This window comes from Phyllobates terribilis, unplaced genomic scaffold, assembly GCF_046119375.1.
Source record: "Phyllobates terribilis strain yellow unplaced genomic scaffold, ASM4611937v1 Scaffold_29__1_contigs__length_15306474, whole genome shotgun sequence".
NCBI classification, from domain to species: domain Eukaryota; kingdom Metazoa; phylum Chordata; class Amphibia; order Anura; family Dendrobatidae; genus Phyllobates; species Phyllobates terribilis.
Genome location: NW_027362789.1, coordinates 9,112,449 through 9,130,214, shown reverse-complemented (window position 1 = coordinate 9,130,214; position 17,766 = coordinate 9,112,449). Strand labels below are relative to the sequence as shown.

General features: G+C 45.9%; 1 protein-coding gene across 1 annotated transcript in view; it reads right to left on the bottom strand.

Annotated features, from left to right (window-relative positions):
* Positions 1–604: 604 nt before the first annotated feature.
* LOC141178661 (uncharacterized) overlaps positions 605–17,766 on the bottom strand; it is a 201,270-nt gene continuing 184,108 nt past the window's right edge. The window contains exon 2 of the mRNA XM_073660551.1: positions 605–1,585. Coding sequence (XP_073516652.1) covers positions 689–1,585 — 897 coding nt within the window. The 3' untranslated portion in view covers positions 605–688. The remainder of the gene's footprint in view (positions 1,586–17,766) is intronic.

Here is a 17,766-nt window from a genome sequence, read left to right as displayed (position 1 = left end):
CACCCGATAAATATTATGTCCACGCTCACAAGAAATAAGAACATGGAATTATCGTGATAATCAAAAAATACAGAAAAAGACATAATACTAAGAGACAAAGCAAAAAGTGAAAAAATGAGGTGAAAATATTCATAATAAAATGTGTATATCCATATTGTGGTAGGCATGTAGTCCATCCCAAAGAATGTTTCAAAGTACAGCATAATGGTGTATTTCTTCTCTTCAACTCATGGCCAAAACGAGACTCCTCAAGAAATACATCAAATAGGCGAAAGAACTAATAAGCAAAAGAAAAATAAGTGAAGAACAAGCAGTAAAAACATCATAAAAACAATAAAAATAGACCAATAAAAATAGTGATAAGCAGAAATATAATCAGCAGACAACAATAAAGAGACAACAAAGAAGAAAAGAGAGAAAAGAGAAGAAAGAAGAAGGAAACTGAGAAAGCAGAATACAACGGAAGAGGGAAGTAAATTTAGAGGAAAGGAACAAAGCTGTTGGATTCATTAAGACCATGGGGTACCATGGTATTAAGAGTAAAAATCCATTTCACTTCTTTTTGGGCCAAGACCTTTTTCCAATTTCCGCCTCGGATCCCCACATAGACTCGGTCTATACCACTAACCTTGAGGAGAGAGGCATCACACTCATGGTGCCTTTTAAAATGGCAGGGTAAAGTTTTCAGTTAATCCAAGTTAGTTACTTCTTTGGCTGCTATGATGTCCAAAACATGTTCTCTTGTTCGTTTGCGGAGCTCCCTAGTAGTCATGCCAATATAAATCTTATCACAGGGGCATCTAGCACTATAGATGACCCCTATTGTTGTACACGTGATGGCATGAGTTATGGTATACTCCCTAGATTTGTCCGCGTTAGTGAATGTCTTCTCAGAACAAGTATTTGGACAGGCCACACATGACCCGCAAGGTCTACATCCCCATGAAGGGCCTTTTGATCCAAATATATAGGTTTTCTTCTTACTATTAAGATTACTATGAACAAGTCTATCCCGTAAATTCTGAGCCCGTCTATAAGTAACCATAGGGTTGCGGGGGATATAAGAGGAGAGGGTTTTGTCCAAAAGAAGAACCTGCCAATGTTTGTTCAAAGCATTCCATATCTCATTACTTCTAGAATTAAATGTTGAGATAAATCTCACGATATCCTTTCCTCCAATTTTTCGTTGTTGGTATAGTAGGTTCTTCCTATCTGAGAATTTTGCTCTTCGATAACTTCTCTGTATAGCTTTCTCACTATAACCCCTCTTTCTGAACCTATCTTTGAGGTCCAATGCCTGTTTTTCAAAAGTCTCATCATTGGAACAGATTCGGCGAATTCTCAAAAATTGGCCTGTGGGGATGCCATTAATCAGTTTCCTGGGGTAAGAGGAATTAGCATGCAAAAGGGCGTTAGTCGTCGTAGGCTTCCGAAAAACGCCCGTTTGGATGAGTCCATCACAGTCAATGCTCAGCATAACATCCAAAAACTCCATGTTGTGTCTCCCAGTCTTGAAAGTTAAATTGATGTTGAGGTTGTTGAGGTTTAGAGTGTAGATGAGATGCGCAACCTCCGTGTCAGAGACCTGCCACAAAAAGAAAATATCATCAATGTATCGACCCCAGTACAGGATCCTATCAATACCCTGTACTGGATCGGTCATGAAGATCTCCCTCTCCCACAGCCCCAGGAACCGATTAGCATAAGAGGGGGCACAAGCCGCTCTCATAGCTGTCCCCTGGAGCTGTAGGTAGAAGGACTCTCCATACAGAAAAAAATTGTGACTTAAGGAAAACTGTAAGAGCTCGACCACAAGGTCGCGCATCCCAATCTCCATATCCGACATCTCAAGAAAAACCTTGGTGGCCCTAACTCCGTCCTCATGGCGGATGGACGTATAAAGAGATTCAACATCATTCAACATCACAAACCACCATGAGGACATCCTCATCCACATGTACCCAATCCATTTTTTTTAAGAAAATCGGTAGTGTCCCTAAGGTGGGACGGTAATGTCTCTACCAGAGGATGGGGACAAATTGGTTCACAGAAGTTTTGTACACCAGACACTATAGGTCTACCTGGGGGGGCAGTCATAGTAACATAGTTTGTAAAGCCGAATAAAGACTTGCGTCCATCAAGTTCGACCTGTTAGTTCTGTAATTGCTAAAGTTGATCCAGAGGAGGGCAAAAACCCCAAATGATTTAGCTAATCTTCACCTGAGGAAAAATTCCCTCCCGACTCTGAAACCAGCAGTCAGAATAAATCCCTGTATCAACCTACTATTTTATTTTATTTTTAAGTATACGCTGAAATCTGCCTGGTATCTAGAAATGCATCCAGTCCCCGCTTGAACTGGTGTAGTGAATCCGACATTACCGTCTCCTCACTCAGTGAATTCCATATTCTCACTGCTCTTACAGTAAAGAACCCCTTTCTATGCTGGTGCTGAAACCTTTTCTCTTCCAATCTTAGTGAATGCCCTCTTGTTACCGTAATATCCCTCCTTTTGAACAAATCCCGGGCAAGATCTCTATACTGTCCCCTAACATATTTGTACACATTTATTATGTCCCCCCTCAACCTTCTCTTTTCCAGGCTGAATAGTCCTAGTTTTGCCAACCTCTCTGGGTATTGCAGTCCCTCCATTCCCTTTATTAATTTTGTTGCCCTCCTTTGTACCTTTTCAAGCTCATTTATATCCTTTCTATATATTGGGGCCCATAACTGAGCACAGTATTCCAAGTGTGGTCTGACCAGTGCTTTGTACAGTGGAAGAACAATGTTCTCATCCTTTGCAGCTATATCTCTTCTGATACATCCCATTACCCTGTTTGCCCTTACAGCAGCGGCCTGACTTTGGGCACTCCAATTTAGTTTGCTATCAATCAAGATGCCCAAGTCCTTCTCCATCTCTGAATTCCCCAATGATTTCCCATTCAGTGAGTACTGGTGACTTCCATTTTTCCTTCCCATATGTATGACCTTACATTTCTCCTCGTTAAACCTCATTTGCCATTTAATGCTCCACCTACCCAGCTTATCCAAATCCCTCTGTAGGTCTGCACTGTCCTCTTTTGTATTAATTGTTTTACATAACTTTGTGTCATCTGCAAATATTGATATTTTACTATTTATCCCGTTGACTATGTCGTTAATAAAGATATTAAATAACATTGGGCCTAGTACAGACCCCTGTGGTACCCCACTAGTGACGCTTACCCATTCTGAGTATATTCCATTTATAACTACCCTCTGCCTTCTATCCTTTAGCCAGTTAGCTACCCACTTGCAAACATTTTCCCCCAGCCCCATCATTCTCATTTTGTATACCAACCTATTATGTGGCACGCTATCGAACGCTTTTGAGAAGTCGAGATACACGACATCCACTGGTTCCCCCTGATCTACTCGAGAGCTAACCTCCTCGTAGAAGTCAATCAGGTTTGTTTGGCAGGGGCGATTCCTCATGAATCCATGTTGGTTCGGGATTAAAAGATTATTAGCATCAAGATGCTCCGTAATTGCCTCTTTAATGAAGCTTTCAAAAATTTTGCCCACAACGGACGTCAGACTCACCGGCCGATAGTTTCCGGCGTCACTTTTTGCTCCCTTTTTGAATATTGGCACTACATTCGCCTGTCGCTAATCAAGTGGTACAGACCCAGTCTCAACAGAGTCCTTAAATATAAGATATAACGGTCTGTCTATCACATTACTTAGTTCCCTTAGTACCTGTGGGTGTATGCCATCAGGTCCTGGTGATTTGTTTATTTTAATGTTACTGAGGCGTTTCTGTACCCCAGCTTGGGTTAGATTTGTCATACTTAGTGGAGGATTAAGTTTGTCACTTCTCATTTCTCCTGTTAGTTCGATTTCCTTTGTGAAAGTTGTCGAAAAAAAATTATTTAATAGATTAGCTTTATCCTCATCTTTCTCTATGATTTTGCCTTCCTCACTTTTTATCGGTCCAATATTATCCGATTTAATCCTTTTACTATTTATATACGTAAAGAACAGTTTGGGATTTGATCTACTTTCCCTAGCAATATGTTTCTCTGTTTCCTCCTTCGCTATTTTTATTTGTTTTTTACAGGTTCTCGTTTTTTCCTTGTAACACATTAGTGCCTCCTTACTGTTTTCCTGTTTTAATATCTTGAATGCCTCTTTTTTGCTATTTAACGCCCCTTTTACGTTCTTGTTCAACCATATTGGTTTCCTCTTATTTCTGGCCCTTTTATTCCCATACGGTATATACCTCTCGCACTGAGTATTCAGAATTCTTTTGAAGGTTTCCCATTTACTATTCGTATTCCATTGATTAAGTACTTTGTCCCAGTCAATAAGTTGAAGGTTTTCTATCAGCTGATCAAACTTCGCCCTCCTAAAGTTTAATGTTTTTGTTGTTCCCTTATTGATAACCCTACTGAAGGGCATTTTGAAGTCGATAATATTATGATCGCTATTACCTAGGTGCCCCCCTATCTGTACCTCAGTTATTCTATCAGGCCTATTAGTCAATATTAAGTCCACCACGGCCTTCCCTCTCGTTGGTTCCTGCACTAGTTGGGAGAGATAATTATCCTTAATATTTGTCAAGAACCTCTTTCCTTTTTGAGATCTACAGGTTTCTGTTTCCCAGTCAATATCCGGGTAGTTGAAATCCCCCATTACAATCACTTCATTATGTTTTGCTACTTTGTCTATTTGTCCTAATAACAGATTCTCATTCTCCTCTGTTATATTTGGTGGCTTATAGCAGACCCCCAGTAATATTTTATTATTATTTTTTGCCCCCTCTATCTCTACCCACATGGACTCGACCCCCTATTCTCCCTCTCCTATATCTTCCCTTAGTCTGGGTTTTAGACATGACTTTACATATAAGCAGACTCCTCCGCCTTTCCCGTTTCCGGTCCCTTCTAAATAAACTATAATCTAATAAATTTACCGCCCAGTCGTAGCTATCGTCTAGCCAAGTCTCTGTTATACCTACGATGTCATACCTCTCCTCCGATATAAGCGCCCGCAGCTCATCCGCCTTATTGGTCAGGCTTCTTGCGTTGGTCAGCATGCAAGATAAAACTTTGGGGTTATTTAGCATCCTATTCTTCTCTAACGATCTATGGAACTCTCTGCCGCATGATGTTGTAATGAGTGATTCACTACTAAAATTTAAGAAGGGTATGGATGGCTTTCTTGAAAAGTATAATATTACAGGTTATATATACTAGATTCCCTGATAGGGCATTGATCCAGGGAACTAGTCTGATTGTCGTATGGAGTCGGGAAGGAATTTTTTTCTCCAATGTGGAGCTTCGTGTTTGCCACATGGGGTTTTTTCTTGCCTTCCTCTGGATCAACATGTTAGGCTATGGATTGAACTAGATGGACTTAGTCTTCCTTCAACCTTAAAAACTATGTTACTATGTTACATTCCTCAAAAGTTGAATTTGGGACAAACTGAACAATCAGCACTGAGTGTAATTATTTGTATAATAAAATTGCTAGTTTTATTCATTACAAAAAACTAAATTTTGCTGATTTTTTTGGCTGCATCGAAATACATAAAAAATATAAAACGGTATTAAAAATGAATGTACAACTTTGGATGTTTACTCACTTAAAGGGAATCTGTCACCCCCTGGGATCTATCAGACCTCTAATATGGGCATACATAATATGGGTGTATGAAATGTAAATCTATACATACCTGTATGGCCCATATTAGAGGTCTGCTTGCTTTGAAATATCTTTTTATAAAAGCCATTCTGCTAAGCTTGGCGTCCAGGGGACGCCAAGAAATGCCCGTCTACCTGCTTAATTTAAATATTCCCCCCTCACCATCACAGTCTAGGTCTGCACATCCCGCACATGCGCAATGCGCCTATAATGCAAGGCGCGTTCTTTTTTCTCCCTTCCCTATTTTACACTGCTGGGCTCTAGTGCGCAGGTGCTAGGGAGTCACTGTGACTTCCGCTCCAGTGACCTCCGGTGTGCACAACAGTAAGGTTTGGTCTCCACTTCCTCCCGGCATCCTGATTTTATAAAAAGATATTTCAAAGCAAACAGACCTCTAATATGGGCCATACAGGTATGTATAGATTTACATTTCTATCACCTGTATGCCCATATTAGAGGTCTGATAACTCCCAGGGGGTGACAGATTCCCTTTAAAAAATCAATTTACTTCAAATAAAAACACCATGAAATCATCCACTGGGATTTAGCTTTCTTATATAAAGCAGGCAAAATCCTAGAGGGGGGAAGGAACTGGTGCATTGGGCCAGTAGTTATAGTATTAACCCCTTATATAAAATAAATTAATCTGATCACTAAACGGCATAATGAGAAAAAAATTTAAAGGCCAGAATTACGTGTTTTTGGCCACCACAACATTGCAATAAAATGCAATAAGAGGCGATCAAAACATGGTATCCACGCCAAAATGGTATCAATAAAAACGTCCCGCCAAAAAAGAAAAAAAAAAGCCCCCAACGACGATGTGGACAGAAAAATAAAAAAGGAAAAAAATGATAAAACTGAAAATGGCCCGAGGGTTAAAACACCCCTAGGTGCAAGCTTGGAAGAAATCTGTGGTCCTGTGATCAACAAAAATGATCACCAGTAAATGAAATGGACGTGGATGTGATCAGAGCAGGATATTGTACAGACCGAAATCAGGGGGGTAATTCCTGTGTATAAACATCCCATAAAAATAGATATGAGCCATATCTAGTCCACGGCTCAATATTACTGCGAAAAATACCATTCCAGGATTCCTATAGATCCAGGGGCGGACAAAGAATGTAGTGGGCCCCTGTGCAAGAATTTTTTTGCCCCCCCCCCCGTGCATCTCTCATCCCCCCCATGCATCTCTGATTCCCCCCACTCCTAGTTAATTGTATTTAAAAAAAATAAAACTTGTTATACTTACCCCCAGGGCCGGCTCCAGGTTTTTGTGGGCCCTGGGCGAAAGAGTCTCAGTGGGCCCCTTTAACACATACCATGATTCATGATGCACAGATACGACAGGGAAATATATATATATAGTACAAGGCCAAGGATTTCACTTACTACATTACATGAGTGATATCTATTGTAAATTCTACAATAGCTCAGAAACCGGCAAATCCTCACAGCGCACAGTGCAGACCGGACAGTATAGTCCTCCATACAGTATTATGGGCACCATATCATGCTCCATACAGGATACTGACCCCCTTATAACGCTCCATACAGGATATTGGTCCCCATATAACGCTCCATACAGAATACTGGTCCCCATATATAGCTTCATACAGGATACTGGTCCCCATATAACGCTCCATACAGGATACTGGTCCCAATATAACGCTCCATACAGGATACTGGTCCCCATATAACGCTCCATACAGGATACTGGTCCCCATATAACACTGCATACAGAATACTGGCTCCCATAAAATGCTCCATACAGAATACTGGCCCCCATATAACGCTCCATACAGAATACTGGCCCCCATATAACGCTCCATACAGAATACTGGCCCCCATATAAAGCTCCATACAGAATACTGGCCCCCATATAACGCTCCATACAGAATACTGGCCCCCATAAAAAACTCCATACAGAATACTGACCCCCATATAAAACTCCATACAGAATACTGGCCCCCATATAAAACTCCATACAGAATACTGGCCCCCATATAAAACTCCATACAGAATACTGGCCCCCATATAACGCTCCATACAGAATACTGGCCCCCATATAACGCTCCATACAGAATACTGACCCCATATAACGCTCCATAGAGAATACTGTCCCCCATATAACGCTCCATACAGAATATTGGCCCACATATAACGCTCCATGCAGGCTGTTCCCCCCCTTATAATGCCCCATGCAGGATGACACCCCCCTTTTAATGCCCTATGCAGGATGTCACCTCTACCCCCCATAAAATGCCCCATGCAGGATGTCACCTCTCCCCCCCATATAATGCCCCTTGAAGGATGTCACTTCCCCCCTTTTCAATGCCCCATGCAGTAAGTCAGACCACCCCCTCCCTTATCATGCCCCATGCAGTAATTCAGACCACCCCCTCCCTTATAATGCCCCATGCAGGATGTCACTTCCCCCCTTCCAATGCCCCATGCAGGATGTCACTTCCCCCCTTCCCCTCTTATAATGCCCCATGCAGGATGTCACACACCCCCCACAACCATATAAAGCCCCATGCAGGATGTCAATTCCCCCCTCCCCCTCTTATAATGCCCCATGCAGGATGTCACTTCCCCCCTCCCCCTCTTATAATGCCCCATGCAGGATGTCACTTCCCCCCCTTCCCCTCTTATAATGCCCCATGCAGGATGTCAATTCCCCCCTCCCCCTCTTATAATGCCCCAAGCAGGATGTCACTTCCCCCCTTCCCCTCTTATAATGCCCCATGCAGGATGTCAACCCCCCATATAATGCCCCATGCAGGATGTCACCCCCCCATATAATGCCCCATGCAGGATGTCACCCCCCCATATAATGCCCCATGCAGGATGTCACCCCCCCCATATAATGCCCCATGCAGGATGTCACCTCTACCCCCCATATAATGCCCCATTCAGGATGTCACCTCTCCCCCCATATAATGCCCCATGCAGGATGTCACACCCACTCTCCCCCCACCATATAATGCCTCATGCCCCCATACATAAAAAAAAAAAAATCAAATACTCACCTCCCTTCTTACCTGCTGCTGATCCGGACTCCAGCGTTGCGTCGTGCCCTGATGGCGGCCCTGCTGGAGGGGCCCCCTCTCCCTCGGGGGCCCCCCATTCAATGAACCGTCTGCAAGGGCGGTAGGTCCGCCCCTGTATAGATCTACATCCAATAAGTGTCCTGCATCCCAGTGGGGTTCAGCATTGTCATATAGGGCAGGATAAAGCCCAGTGGCCAGAAGGGCCTGGTCCCTCTGCCCAGCAGGGAATAGCCGGCTCTGGGTGACAGCACAATGCCAGTGGCCAGAAGGGCCTGGTCCCTCCGCCCAGCAGTGAATAGCCAGCTCTGGGTGACAGCACAATGCCAGTGGCCAGAAGGGCCTGGTCCCTCTGCCAAGCAGGGAATAGCCGGCTCTGTGTGACAGCACAATGCCAGTGGCCAGAAGGGCCTGGTCCCTCTGCCCAGCAGGGAATAGCCGGCTCTGTGTGGGTGACAGCACAATGACAGTGGCCAGAAGGGCCTGGTCCCTCTGCCCAGCAGGGAATAGCCGGCTCTGGGTGACAGCACAATGCCAGTGGCCAGAAGGGCCTGGTCCCTCTGCCCAGCAGGGAATAGCTGGCTCTGTGTGGGTGACAGCACAATGACAGTGGCCAGAAGGGCCTGGTCCCTCTGCCCAGCAGGGAATAGCCGGCTCTGGGTGACAGCACAAGGCCAGTGGCCAGAAGGGCCTGGTCCCTCTGCCCAGCAGGGAATAGCCGGCTCTGGGTGACAGCACAATGACAGTGGCCAGAAGGGCCTGGTCCCTCTGCCCAGCAGGGAATAGCCGAATCTGTGTGTCAGCACAATGCCAGTGGCCTGGTCCCTCTGCCCAGCAGGGAATAGCCGGCTCTGTGTGACAGCACAATGCCAGTGGCCAGAAGGGCCTGGTCCCTCTGCCCAGCAGGGAATAGCCGGCTCTGGGTGACAGCACAATGACAGTGGCCAGAAGGGCCTGGTCCCTCTGCCCAGCAGGGAATAGCCGGCTCTGGGTGACAGCACAATGCCAGTGGCAAGAAGGGCCTGGTCCCTCTGCCCAGCAGGGAATAGCCGGCTCTGGGTGACAGCACAATGCCAGTGGCCAGAAGGGCCTGGTCCCTCTGCCCAGCAGGGAATAGCCGGCTCTGTGTGACAGCACAATGCCAGTGGCCAGAAGGGCCTGGTCCCTCTGCCCAGCAGGGAATAGCAGGCTCTGGGTGACAGCACAATGCCAGTGGCCAGAAGGGCCTGGTCCCTCTGCCCAGCAAGGAATAGCCGGCTCTGGGTGACAGCACAATGCCAGTGGCCAGAAGGGCCTGGTCCCTCTGCCCAGCAGGGAATAGCCGGCTCTGTGTGACAGCACAATGCCAGTGGCCAGAAGGGCCTGGTCCCTCTGCCCAGCAGGGAATAGCCGGCTCTGGGTGACAGCACAATGCCAGTGGCCAGAAGGGCCTGGTCCCTCTGCCCAGCAGGGAATAGCCGGCTCTGGGTGACAGCACAATGCCAGTGGCCAGAAGGGCCTGGTCCCTCTGTCCAGCAAGGAATAGCCGGCTCTGGGTGACAGCACAATGCCAGTGGCCAGAAGGGCCTGGTCCCTCTGCCCAGCAGGGAATAGCCGGCTCTGGGTGACAGCACAATGCCAGTGGCCAGAAGGGCCTGGTCCCTCTGTCCAGCAAGGAATAGCCGGCTCTGTGTGACAGCACAATGACAGTGGCCAGAAGGGCCTGGTCCCTCTGCCCAGCAGGGAATAGCCGGCTCTGGGTGACAGCACAATGACAGTGGCCAGAAGGGCCTGGTCCCTCTGCCCAGCAGGGAATAGCCGGCTCTGGGTGACAGCACAATGCCAGTGGCCAGAAGGGCCTGGTCCCTCTGTCCAGCAGGGAATAGCCGGCTCTGTGTGGGTGACAGCACAATGACAGTGGCCAGAATGACCAGGCCCTTTACCGCACTGGGAGAGCCACAACCCTGCTCCAGCCCCAGGGTGCACCGCAGCCTCCGGCTCCTCTGCTATCACGTGTCTCTGCGCGCCATGCAGTGACGTCACCGCGCTGCCCGACGTCCCCTGCGTGACACCGGATTCCCTGCGTCCTGCTGAAGTGACAGACGAGGCCCTCAGCTTCTGTCCCGGACGAAGCTGACACCCCAGGGAGGTACCGCCGGCGGGGGGCGGGCAGAGAGCGGTGTTAGGGGCTGCCTGCCCCCCCGGCCGTCACTGTGCTGGAGCCGGAGGAAGGAGCCTGGCGGCCAGCGCTGCCTGCGACAGTTGGTGATTTTGTTTAAAACTGCGCCATCTACCGCCCGGTAAATGTATTGACACGACATGTAATGTGCGGCTTCATGCAGCTCGCTCCTGCGCTCCCTCTACTGGTGGCTGCAGGTAGTGCTCTTGTCACCATTTGTACCATGAAGTATATAGATATGGATTATATCATGTGCACTATAGTAGAGACTCCGGGGCACATCCTGTGCTGGGTTTATTGGGGGTGGTTGTTCTATCACAGAGAAGTTTCTAAATAAATATTTATTCCAGATTACAAAGAAAATGAAGAAAGCAGTGACAATAATGAATTGCTGTGCTGGTCCTGGGCTTCTCTCTTCTCTTTTGACCTCATCGCCTTCTGCCTTATGACATCGCTCGATCTGCCACTCGCACCAGCTGCAGCCGATCACTTGAGCAGAGCAGTCGTCTCACCGGCAGATGTGTCCTCCCCTTAGACCCCAAACACGAGCACCATTTTCTCCAGGCCGCAGATGGAAGATTGTGATTTACTGATCTCAGGCTCCGCACAAAGTGACAGATAAGTATTAATGATCCGTGTCCGTATTCCTCCCTCCACTGTCTTCCCTGCGGTAGATCTTTCTAGGACCCCGGTACAATGGCCGCAGTACTGCAGGATACAAGGATTGCAGCAGGTGTCTCCCCTCACCCCTGGTATCACATCTGTTACTGTGCGGCTGAACCTGCTGCAGGGACTGTGGGAGAAATCCTAAAGACACTGTCCCATATTACTGCCGCCATCCTGGGGACACATTCACAGACCGATTTTGGCCTGGATTTGGGTCAGGAATTTGTAAGCCAAAATCAGGAGTCGGTGCAAAAGAGGTTCAGGTCTCTCCAAGATAGATTTTATCTGTTTGTTTCACTCCTGGTTTTCTCTAAAAAAAATGCTGATTTAATCCATAGTGTATATGTGGTGGTTGCATATCTGTAGTATAGATGTGCTGTCTATTTACACACAGTATGTGAAGTGTATGTGTTAGCCTACCTTCACACATCCACTTTTTAAAGGGAATATGTCACCACTTTGGAGCTATGGGCATACAGGGTATAGAAAAGTAAATCTATACATACCTGTATGGCCCATGGTAGAGGTCTGAATGCAGAGAAATGTAGTTTTATCTCCTTGGTTTTTCACAAGATACCAAGCTATCCCTACCAATCTGCTTATTATTCCACCAATTCCCGCCTATGTCCACGTTTACCATATTTCTCCCCCTCCCCGCACTTGACAGGTCCCTGTGACGTGCGCTTTCTTCCCTCACCTCCCGGCACAAGCGCAAAGCGCGGCATACCGGGAGCGCACTTTGTTTCCTCCTGGGCCCGTTTGGCTGAGCACAGTGCCACAGTGACTCCCCAGCGCCTGCGCAATAGAGCACTGTGGCACTGTACTCAGACAAACGGGCCCGGGAGGAAACAAAGGGCCCTCCCTGTGGGGGGACGCCAAGCCTGTGAAAAACCAAGGAGATAATACTACGTTTCTCTGCATTCAGATCTCTACCATGGCCATACAGGTATGTATAGATTTACTTTTCTGTACCCTGTATGCCCATAGTAGAGGTCTGATAACTCCAAAGTGGTGACAGATTCCCTTTAAGGGCTGCAAAAACGGACACACGCACACCCATTGTATTCAATGGTGGTGCACGAATGTAGTTTTTTTCACATGGACGACGTGTCCGTGTGAAAAACTTGCAGACATGTAATTTTTTCTAGCAGCACGAAGGAAATGCGTGCATGCCGCACACGTGCACACTGATGACACACGTGCACACTGATGACACACGGTTGACATGTACCAGAATGAAAAGCTCCAGCGCCTGGAAAAGCAGTACAGTTAGCGCCAGGACTGTGGAGTCGGTAAGCCAAACCTCCGACTCCTCAATTTCCATGACTCCGACTCCCTCATACATGGCTCATGTTTAAGTGATAAATTTACTGCAGTACACATTCATCTCAGCTAAAAGTCTAGACCCTTAGATCAGGAATAGGACAGACATTTATAGGACATTTCATAACTTTCCAAAATTCTTATGAAAAAATATTCCCCACAAACTGCATTGAACTACTGTACCCAATTTATTATATATTTTAGGAGTCAGAGTCAGTCCATTTGATACTGACTCTGACTCCACCAAAATGGACTCTGACTCCACAGCCCTGGTTAGCGCTGATACCGGGTGCTGACAACTGTCATCATCCTCTCCTGGTCTTCCTGTGACTAGCAAGATCAGGCAACGCTGATGACGGTTGCAGTCAGCGCATTAAATAATTGAAAAAAAAAAACGCCGTGGCCTCCCCCCATATATTTTATCCCCTAGTGACCAAGCCAATTTTGACCTTAAATGGAATCTTTCACCCCCTGGGACTTATCTGACCTACCAATATGGGCATACAGGTGATAGAAATGTAGATCTATTCATACCTGTATGCCTCATATTAGAGGTCTTGTTGCTGTGAAATTTCTTTTTATTCATTCTGATTTCTGATGGCTTGCGGGCCCTGCGCCTGGAATAAATCCCTGCCTCCTATATTACTTATAATGTTTCCCCCCTCCCCTGCACGTCACAGTGCCCTGTGACGTGCATTTGCGGCGACCAAATCCCGCGCACTTCACATTTTGCAGAAGGCGCACTCCCGTGTTTGGTCATAGTACTGCAGGGATCTTGTATTCAAGCACCTACAAGTCTCTATGACTTCCCGGTCCGGGATTTGGCCGCCGCAACTGCACGTCACAGGGCACCGTGACGTGCAGTGGAGTGGGGAAACATTATAAATCACACAGGAGGTGGGGATTTCTTCCGGGTCCAGGGACTGGAACGCATCAGAAACCAGAATGAATAAGAAGACATTTCACAGCAATAAGACCTCTAATATGAGGAATACAGGTATAAATAGATTTACATTTCTGTCACCTGTATGCCCATCTTAGTAGGTCAGATAAGTCCCAAGGGGTAACAGATTCCCCTTAATGACCAAACCAATTTTTACAATTCTGACCAGGGTAAGTTTATGAGGTACTAACCCCGGAACGCTTCAACAGAGCTCACTGATTCTGAGACTGTTTTTTCGTGACATATTGTCCTTCATGGTAGTGGTAAAATTTGTTCAATATGACTTGCGTTTATTGTCAAAAATGTTGAAAATGTTGCAAAGTTTCAAATTTGAATTCTTATGCCCTTAAATCAGAGTTATGTCACACAATATAGTTAATAAATAACATTTCCCACATGTCTACTTTACATCAGCACAATTTTTGAAACAATTATTATATGTTATAATGGTTAAACGTTGACCTGCGATTTCTCATTTTGTCAACAAAATTTACAAAACCGTTTTTTTTTTTTAGGGACCACATTACATTTGAAGTGATTTTTAGGGGTCTATATGACAGAAAATACCCATAAGTAACACAATTCTAAAAACTGCATCCCTCAAGGTGCTAAAAAACACATTAATATTATTATTATTATAGTGCCATTTATTCCATGGCGCTTTACATGTAAAAAAAGGGGTATACCTACAAAAACAATTACAATGATCTTTAACAAAATGTGACGGCGACTGGTACAGGAGGAGCGAGGACCCTGTCCATGAGGGCTCACAGTCTACAAGGGATGGGTGAGGATACAGTAGGTGAGGGTAGAGCTAGTCGTGCAGCGGTATGGTGGAGCAATGGTTACTGGCTGGAGCAAAGGTTGTAGGCTTGTTGGAAGAGGTGAGTGAGTCTTCAGGTTCCTTTTGAAGGTTTTCACGGTGGGCGAGAGTCTGATGTGTTGGGGTAGAGAGTTCCAGAGTAGTGTGGACGCACGGCAGAAATTTTATATGCGATTGTGGGAAGAGGAGATAAGAGGGGAGTAGAGCAGGAGATCTTGTGAGGATCGGAGGTTACGTGCAGGTATGTCCCGGGAGACTAGGTCACAGATATATGGAGGAGACAGGTTGTGGATGGCTTTGGGCTTTGTATGCCGTGGTTAGGGTTTTGAACTGGAGTCTGGGTAATGCGGAGCCAGTAAAGGGATTGACAGAGAGGTGAGTCTGGGGAATAGCGTAGGGACAGGTGGATTAGTCGGGCAGCAGAATTTAGGATAGATTGGAGGGGTGCAAGAGTGTTAGAGGGGAGGCCACAGAGAAGGAGGTTGCAGTATTCGAGGCGGGAGATGATGAGGGTGTGCACTAGTGTTTTTGCAAATTCATGGTTGAGGAATGTGCGGAATCGGGAGATATTTTTGAGTTGGAGTCGGCAGGAAGTGGAAAGGGTTTGGATATGTGGTTTGAAGAAGAGATCAGAGTCCAGGGTTACCTATGTACCGTACGTCACGTCTGCGTCCTTTGTGTGTGCATAACTCACTCACTGACACACACATGCACACACTCCCCGACTCTCTTTTTCTCTTTCTTGCACTCACAAACATTCTTTCACATTCTTTCACACTCTCCTACACACACACTCACTATCATGTGCATACACTCACACAACCTTTCTCTCACTCTCCTACACACACTCTCAGACACACTCACACAAACTCACTATCACATGCGCACACTCACTCACTGTAAAACACACACATACACACTATCACGCACACACACACATTGTCTATCAAACACTGTCATGCACACACACACCCTCTCTCACACACTCACTATCACGCATGCATACACGATCTCGCACAAGCACGCTGGCACAAGCACGCTGGCACTCACATAAAAACACTCACACAAGCATGCACACACAAACTCACACACACGCTTACAGAAACAGGCTCCCACAAAGACGCTGACACTCTCACAAACATGCTCACACTCTCACAAACACGCTCGCATAAACACGCTCGCACAAACACACTCGCACAAACAATTGTTTGATAGGCAAACATCACATCTAGAGTTTGCAAGATATACCTTCCAGCTACTTAATGTGAATTAGAAGCAAATTCTTTGAAGATTACGTCTACCTAAATGGAAGAAAACGCACCTATCTTGGTGATGGATAGGACAGCTTGAGGGGATATGGAGGAGGCTGTTTTTTTGATAGCAAAATGTTTAAATTACACCTAATAATTTATAGAAAGTATCAGATTTTTCTAACTATTGAACTCACCTTAATTTAAAACACACCCCAGGTTTAGATAGTATCAAAATAGGAGCAATACTTTTGCAACTAATTTAAATTTCCTGGAGGTGTAAATTTGGGAAGGATTTGATAATACTAACTTTACTTTACACACACACACACACACACACACTCTTTCACATACTGTCTCTCACACACACACTCTTTCACATACTGTCTCTCACACAAGCACAGTCACTCAAACACACACAAACAGACTCACACAAACAGACTCACACAAACAGACTCACACAACACTCTCACACAACACTTTCACACAAACACATGCACACACTCTCACACAAACACATGCACACACTCTCACACAAACACATGCACACACTCTCACACAAACACAAACGCGCTGGCACAAACACATAAATGCTCACACAAACATGATCACACTCTCACACAAACACGCTCACACAACACTTACACAAACACGCTCACAAAAAGACGCTCACACAAATACTCACATAAACACGCTCGCACAAACACGCTGACCCATCCACACTTGCACAAACACACTGACACAAACACACTGACACAAACACGCTCGCACAAACACGCTGACCCATCCACACTTGCACAAACCTCACACAAATCTCCTCACACGCTCACACTCTCACACAAACCCGCTTACACCAACACTCTCTCACAAGCACGCTCACACAAACACGCTGACACTCACACAAACACACAAGCATGCACACACAAACACGCTGACACTCACACAAACACACAAGCATGCACACACAAACACGATCACAATCTCACACACGCTTACACAAACACGCTCACACAAACACACTTACACCATCAGGCTCACAGGCTCACACAAACAGGCTCACACACTCATACAAACACGCTGACAAACAAGCTGACACAAACAAGCTGACGCTCTCACACAAACAGGCTCACACTCTCACACAAACTGACTCACAAACACTCTTACACAAACACGCTCACACAACACTCTCACACGCTTACACAAACACGCTCACACAAACACACTCACATAAACACTCTCACACAAACACGCTGACAACGCTCACACAAACACGCTCACACTCACACAAACACGCACACAAACGCGCTGACACAAAGATGCGGACACAAAAAAGTCTGATACAAACGCTGACAAACACACAAACACTGTTAGAAAAAACTAACAGGAGGGTTCTATCTTGTGTTTGTGGTCTCGTGACCATCTGCCTATATATTTCAGCTCCGCCCTTCTGGCTTTGCTGGACTTCAGTGTTGTTTTGACTGTCTCTAGCCAGGTGCTTCGGTGCCTATCTGTCTAGTTCGCTTGGTCCTCTGGACCTCTAGTACTTTTTGTCAGTTTGTCTTTTGTGCTCTGCAACATCTTCTGTTTAGGAGGTGTCCCATTTTTGTCACAGTCCTTAGTTCATTTAGGGACCCCTTCCTTAAATCTATAGGTCTCCGTTCAGACTAGCCGAGGACGAAGGTGGGTCTGTTCACAAGGAACAGGCAGCCCGCTACATCGTAGGGATTCAGCTTAGTCTTACTGTAGGGACAGCTTTCCCTTATCTTTCCTTAGTTTATGTTGCAGATCATAACAGTAAGTCCAGCCCAAAAAAAAAAAAACTAAAAAGGAAAGAAATTCGGGGATCAGTATGGTTTCTGTCCAGGAG